The 12,023-nt window shown below is 40.2% G+C and overlaps 1 protein-coding gene across 3 annotated transcripts in view; it reads left to right on the top strand.

The window, feature by feature from the left end:
* Positions 1-12,023, top strand: part of RTTN (rotatin) — a 185,632-nt gene that overhangs the window by 161,492 nt on the left and 12,117 nt on the right. For 2 of the 3 annotated variants that reach the window (XM_037738129.1, XM_017527523.2), the window contains 3 exons: positions 1,608-1,734; positions 5,523-5,725; positions 8,640-8,907. In XM_037738129.1, coding sequence (XP_037594057.1) covers positions 1,608-1,734; positions 5,523-5,725; positions 8,640-8,907 — 598 coding nt within the window. The other variant, XM_037738130.1, reaches the window with a different exon arrangement.

Raw genomic sequence — 12,023 nt, 5'->3', positions numbered from 1 at the left:
TGACTAGAACTGGAGCAAGAGTGAGCTGGTGGGGAGGTGCCACAAACTTCCAAATGACCAGATCTCATGAGGTCTCACTCACTGTCTTGAAGAAAGCACTAAGCCATGAGGAATCCACCCCCAAGATCTTAACACCTCCCACCAGGCCTCACCTCTAGCATTGGGATTACAGTTCAACATAAGGTTTGGGTAGGGACAAATGCCCAGACTCTATCAGAGATGATCCAAGATAGAGCAGCAGCATGGAAATTAAGAAAGAAGAGACGCATAGCAAATGTGACAGTGCTTCAGCGTTGTTGGCAACAACAAAAGTAGGAGTGGCCTCAATAGAATCATCAGGGCAGAAAATAAATGGAAATTAAAGATTAAATGTGAGATGGGGATATTACCACAATAATAATGTGGAAGTATGGTATGAAAAGTGGCATTAATAATTTAAGACATATAGGATGTTTCTCTTAAGAGGTAAACTCCTTCAATACAGGCACAGAAATGAGCAAATTGGGGACTAGTTGTTTCAGAGACAGCAAGAGAAGAACTAACTGGTGGTTAAAGATCCCTGAGGAGGCAGGAAGAGCTGTGTTTCAGAACACGGATGGATGTATCAATCCCCCACAAAACGTGGAACACCTCTTTCCCACTGCCAGGCAGACAGGAAGAATGAATGGATGAAAATACAGATAAGCTGTGTGGACAGGATGGCAGAACAGATAAAGGAATTTGTACTTAATCGTTTCTGTCTTCTCTGTGAAATAGTAAGCAAGGTCATCTGGTGCAGATGGAGGGCTGTGTGCCACAGAGAGTGGTGAACGTGGGAAGAACTTTAGGGGGAGCGTTGGGAAAGACTTTAGTGCTTATGGGAGTGTCGAACATTGGGAATCACTTCCATTCTGCCACTTGATGCTACGTGAAATTGTATAGGGTGTGTGTATTTATGTGCATGCTCACATGCATAAACATGGGTCTATAAATTACCTTGGAATTCTTGTTCGTTTAAAAAAGATATTGCTGCACTTACTGTAAACAGCTGTATTTTATCTGCAGTGTTGTCCCAGGGATAACTGATCTTTGTAATAAAGACCCCGAGTTACTTCAGAATTTATTGATTTAACATACTGTATAGACTGAATTTTATATATTCATATTACTCAAAAACTGTAATTTACTTTGGATATGTATATACACACACATGGGGGGTGAGGAGAGGAAGAGAGGGTGGGCAAGGGAGGACTCAGAGTTGATCAGAATGTTTACTTAACCAGAAATTCTCACTTCTTGGCCATTTCATAGCATTTACAGGAATATATTCAGTGTTGTGAGATACCACTTTGCTGCTTAATTTATGTGTTACAGAGGCTGTTTTCTATGCCTCCTACCTTAGTAACACATATTAACCACTCTGGTGTTGAAGGGACTTCCTGAGACTGGTCAGGCTCTTCGTCAGGGCAGCCATGTGTGGAGCACAGTGGGGCTGGGGCAGGATGCTGAAGCCAGCCACAGGATTCTGCTTGTGTCTTATGTTGGTGGCTTTTTTGTTGTTGTTTTGATTTTAATGTTATATTTTCATATATTCAGACTAATGTTATCTTTTTTCCTTCCTTCAACAGGAAGCAGCTCTTGAAGCTCACCTTGTCCCTGTCTTGCACTCTCTCTGGCCCTGGATTTTGATGGATGATTCATTGATGCAAATTTCTCTGCAGCTTCTTTGCGTCTATACTGCAAATTTTCCAAATGGTAAACAGGATCCAGTATGGCCTTTCAGTAATATACCAAAATACTAGTTTTATAAATGTTGTTAAAGTGAACTAGAAAAACTAATACGTATTTTGAAGTATTTCTCTGATTTATTGAGGATATGATGGGCAAAGGCAAGCTTTCTTTTAGGTATGACAGCAGACATATTTTAGTGTGTTTGTTGACAGGAGAGAGTCCTTGGCAGTGCAGGGAATAGAGAGGGAGGACTGGTCTGATTATCTGGCAATTGGAAATTGAGTTTAGTAGGAAAATTGAGAGGATAAAAATTATGATGTAAGACCTCAAAAGCCAGGTGAAGGTTAGAACTTCTTATAGATTCTAGAACAGGAGACAGGCATGGTGAAAGTTAGTTCCCAGAACAATTGGTCTGGTGATACTTGATATCACTAGGGCTGCTGTTTCACTCAGGTACTTGATAGACATTTTATCAAGAGTGTGCTGTGGGCCATGCATTGTGAGTTCTGGTGAAAATGATCTGAAATGAGATAGGAGGACAGGTCATGTAGGGCCTCAGGGGCCACAACAGGGAGTTTGGATTTTTATGTGAATATAACAGGATGCCATTGGCAGTTGTAAGCTGGGGAGTGGCATGATTTAATTTGTGTTTAAGAATGATTAGACTGGGCGCGGTGGCTCATGCCAGCACTTTAGGAGGCTAAGGCAGGAGAATCACTTGAGGCCAGGAGTTCGAGACTAGTCTGGCCAACAAAGTGAAACTGGTGTCTACTTAAAAAAAAAAATACAAAAATTAGCCGGACATGGTGGTGCACACGTGTAATCCCAGACTTGGGAGGCTGAGGCAGGAGAATCACTTGAACCCAGGAGGCAGAGGCTGCAGTGAGCTGAGATCATGCCACTGCATTCCAGCCTGGGCAACAGAGCAAGACTTCGTCTCAGAAAAAAAAAAAAGAGAAAGAAGAGAAAGATTACTCTGGGCGATATGTGGGGAATGGATGATTGGGAGCAAGGCTAGGAGGGAGACTTGTCATGGAGACATAATGGTGGCTTGGGCTTGAGTGGTAGCTGGAGAGACTGAGAGAAGTAGACAGATTCAGTGTATGGCCCAAAGGTAGAGTCAGGGAAACCTGCGGTGGGAGGTAGGAAGGAAAGGAAGGTGTCCAGGGTAAACTTCATTTGGAGAAATGAGCCTGAATGCACACCTGTGCCATTTACTAAAATGGGGAAGACTTGGAAGAAGCAGACTTGAAGTGAGAAAAAAGTAGGAATCAAGAGTTCTGTTTGGTCTTTTTAAGTCTGAGGTGTTGATATTCACTCAAGTGAAAATAGTAAGATGGAGTTGAATTCAACGGAGAGTAGAGGTAAGTTTGAAGATTTAAAATGTTGGGAATATCATCAGTTATTTATTACCACAAGACAAATTACTCTAAAATTTAGCATCTGTAAACATCAATCATTTCGTTATGCCACAGCTTCTGTGGCTCAGGAATCTGGAAATGGCTTACCTGGGTCGTCCTTGCTCAGAGTCTCTGCAGTCATCTGAAGTCTTAACTGGGATAGAGGATTCAGTGTGCCTATGGCAGCCCCAGTTCCTTGCTACTTAGGGCTGTTTCAAACGACCCAGAGTGAGTGGGCCCAGGGCAGAAGTTATAGTCTCTTATAACCCAGTCTCAGAAGTAACTGAACAGCACTCCTAGGTCCTGTGGATCACACATAGCAACCCTAGTACAGAGGCGGGGGCCACTGGGACCATCTTGGAGGCTGGCTACCACAGGAGTTGTTGTCATATAGATTGTATTTAAAGTCTTGTGGCTATTTGAGATTACCCAGGGAGAATGTATAGATGGAAAAGCAGAATCCCATGACCAAGTTCTGAGGCACATCGACATTTGGAGTTAATCAAAAGATGAGAGAAAGCAGAAAAAAAAGGAACAGCCAATGAGATAAGAGTGCACAGTCACAGAAAGTCAGAGAAGGGCATACTCAGTTGTGTGGAATGCTCTAGAAAATTCTACTAAAATGAGGATAGCAACAATGGCTATTGGGCTTAGCAATACTGATGTTCTTGTGGACCTTGAGGGTTATTTTAGTGCAGCACCAAAACAGAAACCTAATTAGTATGGGTTGAGGAGAGAAGATGATGTAGAGGAGACAGCCTTTCCAAACTGTTCTACATATAAGGGGGCAGAGAAATGGAGCAACAGCAAGAGACAGATGTGGAGTCAATGGAGGAGTTTTTGCTCTTTAAAAATGTGCGTTTTCAAGGCATGTTCATTAAGGAATTGGTAGAATGAGGTACAGAAAAGAGTGCGTGTAAGAGCACACCCTGAGAGGATAAGAGGGGTGAGAGCTAGAGCACAGCTGACAACTGTGGGAAGCAGAGGGAAGGCTGAGGAAGGATGTGGATTTAGGTAGGTTGGTAGACTTGATGGGAATGATGAGAAAATTCCCATTTTGAATACTTCTCCTTTCTTCATTTAGGAGAGAATACTGACCACTAGGAATGAGCAAAGACAAGGGGTAGAGGTGATGTGAGAAGAGGAGAAAGTGTGAAGTAGCTGTGTTTAGAGGAAAAAAAAACAAACACACTAGGGAAGCAAAGTAGGATTGCTGGCAGTGTTAAGTACCCATTTAAAATTTATGCTCATCAATTTAAGATTTGACTAGTTACCAAGTGTTTGTGCTTTCTTCCAACAACATTCAGCAGCCCAGTGGCTGGGGTCTAAATATCAAAGGTTATACAGAGAAGGGACTAGAACTCAAAACAATTAAGAGCCCATCTAGTTACTGCCAGATGCTGATGATGGCTTATTCTTTTGAATAGTCTGTCACCTCTGGAGCTGTCCATTTCGATACCCAGCTCAGGTTGTCTCCAGTCAGCACGAAGAGATATAAACAGACCTTCAGGCTCTTGAACTTGAACTATCATTGAAGCATATGTGTACAGGATTGTCCCTGCCTTCATTCTGTGTTGCCAACTTTCTCCGTTCCTTAGGTCTGGTGGGAGTGTCTCGTTTCAGTGCATTTTCCAGCTCCACTACTGTATCTTTTGTTGGCTTACTCATCTTTTATGAGTTTCTTTTATAGAATGTATTTGATTCTGATCAATTTATACTTAAGTTAGCCTCCTTGTATGAACTTTCGCAAGTCAATTATACCTTAGGTTTACATATAATACAGTCTTATTGATTTAACATTAAAATGGATTTCTAATTAAAAAAAACTTTTTTCTCCCTCAATAAATCTCATTCAGTTGCTTAATTTCCTGAGAAACACTGGACCCTGGAAAGCCTGTAGATGCCACTGCCAGCTGCTGCCACTTCTAAGCTGTGTGACCTTGAGTAACAAACTGGCTTTTCTGGGCTTCATATCTTTGTTGACCAAATATAGAAAATAGTATTTGTTCTGTCCCCCTCCCCAGGGATATTATGTTCCTTGCCGGTTATGTAAAATGAAGGCATTAGACAAGTTATCTCCCATTTCTAAAATCTGTTCCTCTACACAGGCCTTTATTTAGATGTTTTCTTTAGGAACAATTAAAAACCCTAGTATACTTATTTTATTCTTTTTACAAAAATAAACCTGGTATCTTAAAGTGCTCTATTGACATAATTAGGCCCTCAGTGAGGACAGTAAATCTATGAGGTTGAATGTAGACACCAACATTAGCCTCCATTGCTAATTTGCAGTTCACAGGTTAATGGCTAAGTCATTTTGATAGACAGATATGCTTTACCACTTAGTGTATTCAAAAACTAAACAGGGAAAGGAAACTGAGAAGACATTGTGATAGGCGGTTATTTTTGAAGGTTGCAGTTCTCTTTGTTGGTCAAGTTCTGGACAGCACCCTGTTCAAGCTGCACACAGAGGAGCCCTGGGCAACTCTCTGATGCTGTGTGTCCTAAAGTTGGCTTCCCAGATGCCACTGGAGAACACCACAGTTCAGCAGATGGTTTTTATGCTTCTTTCAAACCTGGCCTTGTCTCACGACTGTAAAGGAGTAATTCAGAAGGTAAGCACTTAAACTCCCCTTCATCTCATAAAAGGCTACCCAGTGAAATAATCTTTCCAATCAAAAGTTTACAACTCAGTTTCCAGGATTAATATATTATGATTTGGAGGCATTTTATTTTAAAGGATTATGAAAGGATTAAGAGGTTCACTTTGTTTAAAGCCAGTTGATGGATGACACGTGAAAGGGGACAGAAGCTAGAGTAGAATCCTGTCATTTCCTTCCATTTATCTTCTTAGCATTTGGATTGTATTTTATCTTTCTCAAAAATGAGAGTTTTAGAAAGATAGCTGTCTTACATTTATTGGAGATAATAAAAGTAATATATTTGGTCTTTAAACAGACCAAATTGAGCAGTAACAATTTCAGTTTAATTTCATTGACAAAATGGTTTATGAAATCACAGCCCCTCTCCCCTGTTAGACTTTAACTTCCTTATGGCATGAGAAGCAATTTTCTGAGTTCTCTAGGACTCTGGTTCCCAATCTAGACTTCTCATCACTGATTTTAACTTAAGGTAATTTAAAAGGGATGTAATGAGTTAAATAAATTCTAGTACACATGTGCAGTTAGAGTCTGTATTTAGATGTGTATGAACAGACTCCCTAATTGGGAAAATCCCTTCAAATTGGAATGTGATCAGATTATATATTACTTAGTAGTATTGTAATTTGAGTGCTTCTGTTTCTTTTACTTGAAGGCCAAGATAAATTGCAAAAATTGAGAGCATTTATAAGAACTGAGTCTCCTTTTCCTCTACCATTTCTTCTCCCTGAACTCCTCAGAAGATACTTTGTTATCACCACATAAATAGAAAGATAGGTCTTTCTAAGGAAGTGGAAAGATCAATCTTACCAAGAAAAGATGTTTTCAGTGATGCATTGGTGCCAATTCCTACTAACTCATGAGTGTCATCTTAAGTCTGCAGGAATTTTGTAAAAATTCCAGTTGATGTTATATTGTCTTGAAATCAGCCACAATGGGAGTATCACACCATGTAATTTTGTGAACTCCACAAATCATGGATCTTTTGTACCCTCACTGCAATCAGTTGTTTATTTACCAGCACATGGCTGGATATTTTCTTCATCGATATGTTGTTGTATGTCATATATGTATATATATTTGAATATATTTTCTTCATATATGTATCCATATACATATATCATTTCCAAAATGAGATGTTATCTTGAACTGGATATATGTGATTACCACTTTAAGAACGAGAGATTCTGCATATGTGAGAGCAGAGCAGGGGCAGTTCTTTCCACCACTTCCTTATAGAGCATGTTGGTGGGAAGCTAAGTGGGACGGAATGTAAGTGCCAGTCATGAGTCTGAGCTGGAGACCTGTTCTCTTTCAGCTTCCTTTGGGTTAAAGTAAATAATCTCTAAGATATGTTCCACTTCTAATCTGTTATTCTAGTGCTGTACTTAAGAATATTTTGATGAAGTGTGATCAGACTCTCTTTCCAGGGACAGATTAATCAAATCTTTTTCCTCTGCTCTAATTAGGAAATGCCTGAGACTTCCTCTGTGGCGTTAAGTAATAATGAGCCCAGACACTTAACATTTATACTTCTTCATTACTCATCAATAGGACTTAGAACGTGCAGCAGGTACTAGTGTACAATTCAGGCCCTGAAGTGTCTCGTTTTCTTTTCTACTATGGTATACATTTCTACACATTCTACCTGGTGTAGGAAATTGTCTGAAAACATCTTTAGATGGAACAACAACAACAAAAACAAAAGGAGGGCCCGTAGCGCATTTAGATTTTAGAGCACATATATCTTATCACCCTTGTCAGTCCCGAATCCAGCAAGGGTTGAATCTAAAAAATGTCAGTTTGGCTGAGAGAGGAGAAGTGGGCATGAGTGACAGACAGCACATGCAACTGAAAGTGGGCATGTAATTTTACAGTTTACTTATTGTTTGGGTAATGTTGATAATATTTCTGTAACTCATTTCATTCTCAACACTCAGAGTCCTTTGTATAAAAATGTTAAATGCATTTTATAGATTGGACGCCAACATCTTGATTTTGGTCCAGGAAAACCTAAGAGATAAACTGGAGTAGATTTAAACAGAGAGAGAAAGGAGTTATTCTGTGCAATCATAAAAGTTCAGTGATTGCCTTTCATTTCTAAAATGTCCAGCCAACTGTGGTTTCCATGCTGTCATGGACTTCAGCTTGATACAGCACTTTTATACTTTGCATATAGATTAGTCTAGACAATAATTTATTATCTTTCATTTACTTAAGGATTTGGTGGGGTTTGTGAAAGGGGCTTTATTTGGAGGTTGAAAAGACTCTCACAGTTCCAATGATAGAGCTTTCTCATCTGTAAGCATAATAGAATGACATGTAGCCATCAAAAATTCTTATTTGTAATGGTAAGTACCTGGGGTAAAGTGAATCTAAGTTGTATCTATAGGTTTGATAAAAACAACAATACTTGTAGCTACAATGATTCAAAATACCCTCACTACTTCTAGAGCTGTTAACTAATAATCAAGACTGATTTGGATTTTTGTCTTTTTTCCTTCCATAGGGTAACTTTTAATGAGTAGCAAAATTACCAGAAGGTAGATAAAAGAGAAAACTCAAAAGGACTGAAATAATCTCCAAACTGAATTATCAATTCTGAATAATTAAGAGTTAACTATAGTATACTGTATCCATCATGAGGAAAGAATTAGTGGAAATTAAAACTTGAGCACTATTTTGTTCTTACCTTTTTCATTTATACTTGGAAATAACATAGATGGAGTATTCTGAAGGTATTAGAAAGAAGGAGAAATTAATGTAAGGGAAGACTGTAGCAGAATGTTAGTTAATTGGTCACCAAGGGACTAGGATAATAATGAAAAAGACTTGAGAAGAAAATAATATTCTCTCTGTTTATCCACAGAGTAACTTCTTACAGAACTTCCTCTCTCTAGCATTGCCAAAAGGAGGAAATAAACATCTCAGTAATCTGACTATTCTTTGGTTGAAGTTACTCCTGAATATGTCATTTGGAGAAGATGGGCAGCAAATGATTCTGAGGCTTCATGGCTGTCTAGACTTACTAACAGAGATGAGCAAATACAAGCATAAGAGCAGCCCTTTATTGCCTCTTCTTATCTTTCATAATATTTGCTTCAGTCCTGCTAATAAACCCAAGATCCTGGCTAATGGTAAGTATTCACACACATGCATGTTTATATATGTGGTTATTCATAGACTGTTAAGATCAGCCCGAAATAATTTTATAAATAATTTTCTAGGCATTTATTAAGCACTCACTGTATTCAAGGCACTGTGGATGACATGGGCTCTGGGAATGAACCAGGCATTCCATGGGCTGCCTGGAGTCTCTGAGTTTAGCACATCATGTCATTCCCGTGGACATACTGGACACACGGAGGAAGAGGAGCTGTGGGCGTGGGCGCCCTGACCTTGTCTTCTGCTCCTTCTCCTCTCTCTTTGCTCTTCCTCTAACTCCCCCTCCCCTCCTCTGCATCTTCAAGCAAATGCTACCATGTGAATGAAGCCTCTCCAGAACCACATGTCAGTATTATAGCCCCCAACGCCTTCCTTCTGCCTTCTCTTTTTTCCTCTTCATTCTCTTATTTCCTTTCCTGGTTTTATTTCTCTCCATAGTATTATCGCCATCTGATAGACTGTGTGTTTCACGTATCTGTCAATTCCTAATCTTCCCACACCAGAAGGTGAACTCTTATGGGGTCAGGAGGTTTTTGTCTGCTTTGTTTGTTTATTTGTAGCACCTAGAATTGTGCCTGCAACTAGTGAGCACTCAATAAATACTTGATGATTGACAGAAATCCTAAGCAGACTGGAGAGTTCAGGGCTCGAGATTAGATGGTGCAGTTAGCCTTGCAGAGACTTCATTCTCTGAGATGTAGGACAGATGGAGGCAAGCATTGGTGAGGATTCAGAAAAAAATTGAACTGAAAAGAACTGGAAAGACCTTTTTCTGCAACCATGTGTTATCTCTAAGAGGAGTATGTCAATTTCATGGGGAGTGAGTTTTATAAGAGACATGTGTTCTAGGGAAAAACCACAAGGTGGGCTCCAGACCCCTGCACACCTGTTCTTGAATACTAACCCCAGGTTGGCATCACTCCAGCATCGCCTGGCACAGCCTTGCTGGACCCAGCTTCTTCATCTGTAAAACAAACCCACTATTCTTGATTTGGTTAAGAATCAGTTTATAAACACACATAAAGTGCCCAGCATTTAGTTTCTCGTACATGCTAAATGTTTAAGATAGATTCATTCTCTTGTTCTTTCATGTTTTTCACTTCATCTTTTCTCAGAGGCATTTTTCTATGAAATCAAGAGTTTTCCAAGTGTATGCAAACGATTCTCCTTATATTTTGTGGTGTACATGGTTGTGATTCTATTTTTCTGAAAAGCCTTCTCATAATCAGCTGCTAGGTATATGATATAGAAAGGTGTTTAAAGTTCAGTTAGCTTGTACCAGACTTAACCTTACTATGGATTTTGCACTCCGCCTTCCTGTGGCTGCTGCGCTGATGCTGAGCTCTCTGTTGCCGGGCGATATACATCACTGGTTTTATTTCCATCCTCCCCCACTGTATCTGCTTCAGTCCTCACATTTGTAAAATAAGGGTAATGATAATCCCTCCTCAGGGCAGTCAGAGAGCCTGTGAAGCATCTGTGACCATTCTTGGTATGTAGCATTTACTCAGTAACATCTAATATTATTTATTCACCTTTCTTAGAATAATTTTTTTCTTTGGGGATTACTTCAATTTATTATTGAGAGTTGGAAAAAGGACCAGCTTTTTGGGAACGGAAGGAGAGAAGTCTGCGTTTTCCACTTCTAGATCCCTCTAGAATTATTTTTGGCATTTCTTTGTAGTCAGCAATGCTTTCTCTCCTTCATTAGCTTAAAGCAGATGGACACTTTGGTGAGAAGAAGCTTCCCATACTCCCACAGACTAGGGATCAGTGGGCTTTCGAGGCAGGGATAAAATAAGAGACAGCAGTGTGCAGTTGCTGTGCGGAACTATAAAGGGATGTCACAGGCTATGCCTTTCTTTCCACTTGGGGATTTTTAGAGGAGGCCTTAGCCAAGTCAGCCAGCTGAAAAGTCTCCCAGGAAACGCTGCCTGTGATCGGTAGAACCCACACAACTGGTTTAAGCAGTCAAGAGTGGAGTGTGCAGTGGAGCTTGACCTTGCTGTTAAAAATAGATCTGAGGCTGGGCACAGCGGCTCACGGCTGTAATCCCAGCACTCTGGGAGGTTGTGGTGGGTGGATCATTTGAGGTCAGGAGTTTGAGACCAGCCTGACCAACATGGTGAAACCCTGCCTCTACTAAAAATACAAAATTTAGCCGGGTGTAGTGGCAGGCGCCTGTAGTCCCAGCAACTCGGGTAGCTGAGACAGGAGAATCACTTGAACCTGGGAGGCACAGGTTGCAGTGAGCCAAGATCGCGCCACTGCACTACAGCCTGGGCAACAGAGCAAGAGCGAGACTGCGTCTAAAAAAAAAAAAAAGATCTGGAACATTTCTTGTTTCTGGTGATGCCAGGCTAAGTCTCCCTTGAAAACAGCAATAACATTGTATGCTTGGCTTTTGTTGAATATCGAGGGGTGAGAGTACAGGAAGCCGTGATTCCCCAAGGTGGGGATTCTTACTGGCTTCCTGCTTGTATTAAGCTGGACCTCCAAAGAACCATTCTCTTAACAAACGGATGAGTCAGAAATAAGTTGGTTTCCCAAACTGCATGAAGGAGACTGTAAAGAGAAGAAAAAAATGTGTGAGACTGGGTATTACAGACTGCTTCTGACAGGGCTCTGCACGCAGAGTTGGCCCTGAGCTTGGTTTAAGGTGTTTTCGATTGAAGGTGCCTCTGGGTACTTAGAAGCAAACTGACTTGGTGATGGATAAAAGACAAGTTCATATTGGGCATCAGGGAACCTCCACAAATAATTGTTCAAAAGCACTGACCAGTACAAAGTTAGAGATAATCAAACACATTAGGAGACATGGCAACATGTAGTAAGAAACAGCAAAGGGATAAAAATATCAGCCTCTCTGCCCAGACTTTAACTATGGGAATTACAGAGCAAGGGTTTAAAAATAACTTTAATTATACCATATTTAGATAAATAAATGACAAGCTTGAAAATTTCAGGAAATGGGAAACTGACAAGTTGAAAGATTTGAAAAGAACCAAATAGAACTTCGAGAACTTTACTGTGGAATATGATAATCAGCCACATGTAGTTATTTAAATTTAAACTAATTAAAATTAAA

This window comes from Cebus imitator, unplaced genomic scaffold (assembly GCF_001604975.1).
Source record: "Cebus imitator isolate Cc_AM_T3 unplaced genomic scaffold, Cebus_imitator-1.0 Scaffold49, whole genome shotgun sequence".
In the NCBI taxonomy this organism is placed as follows: domain Eukaryota; kingdom Metazoa; phylum Chordata; class Mammalia; order Primates; family Cebidae; genus Cebus; species Cebus imitator.
Note: the sequence above shows the minus strand (reverse complement) of the source record. Positions and strands in the feature narration are given on the sequence as shown.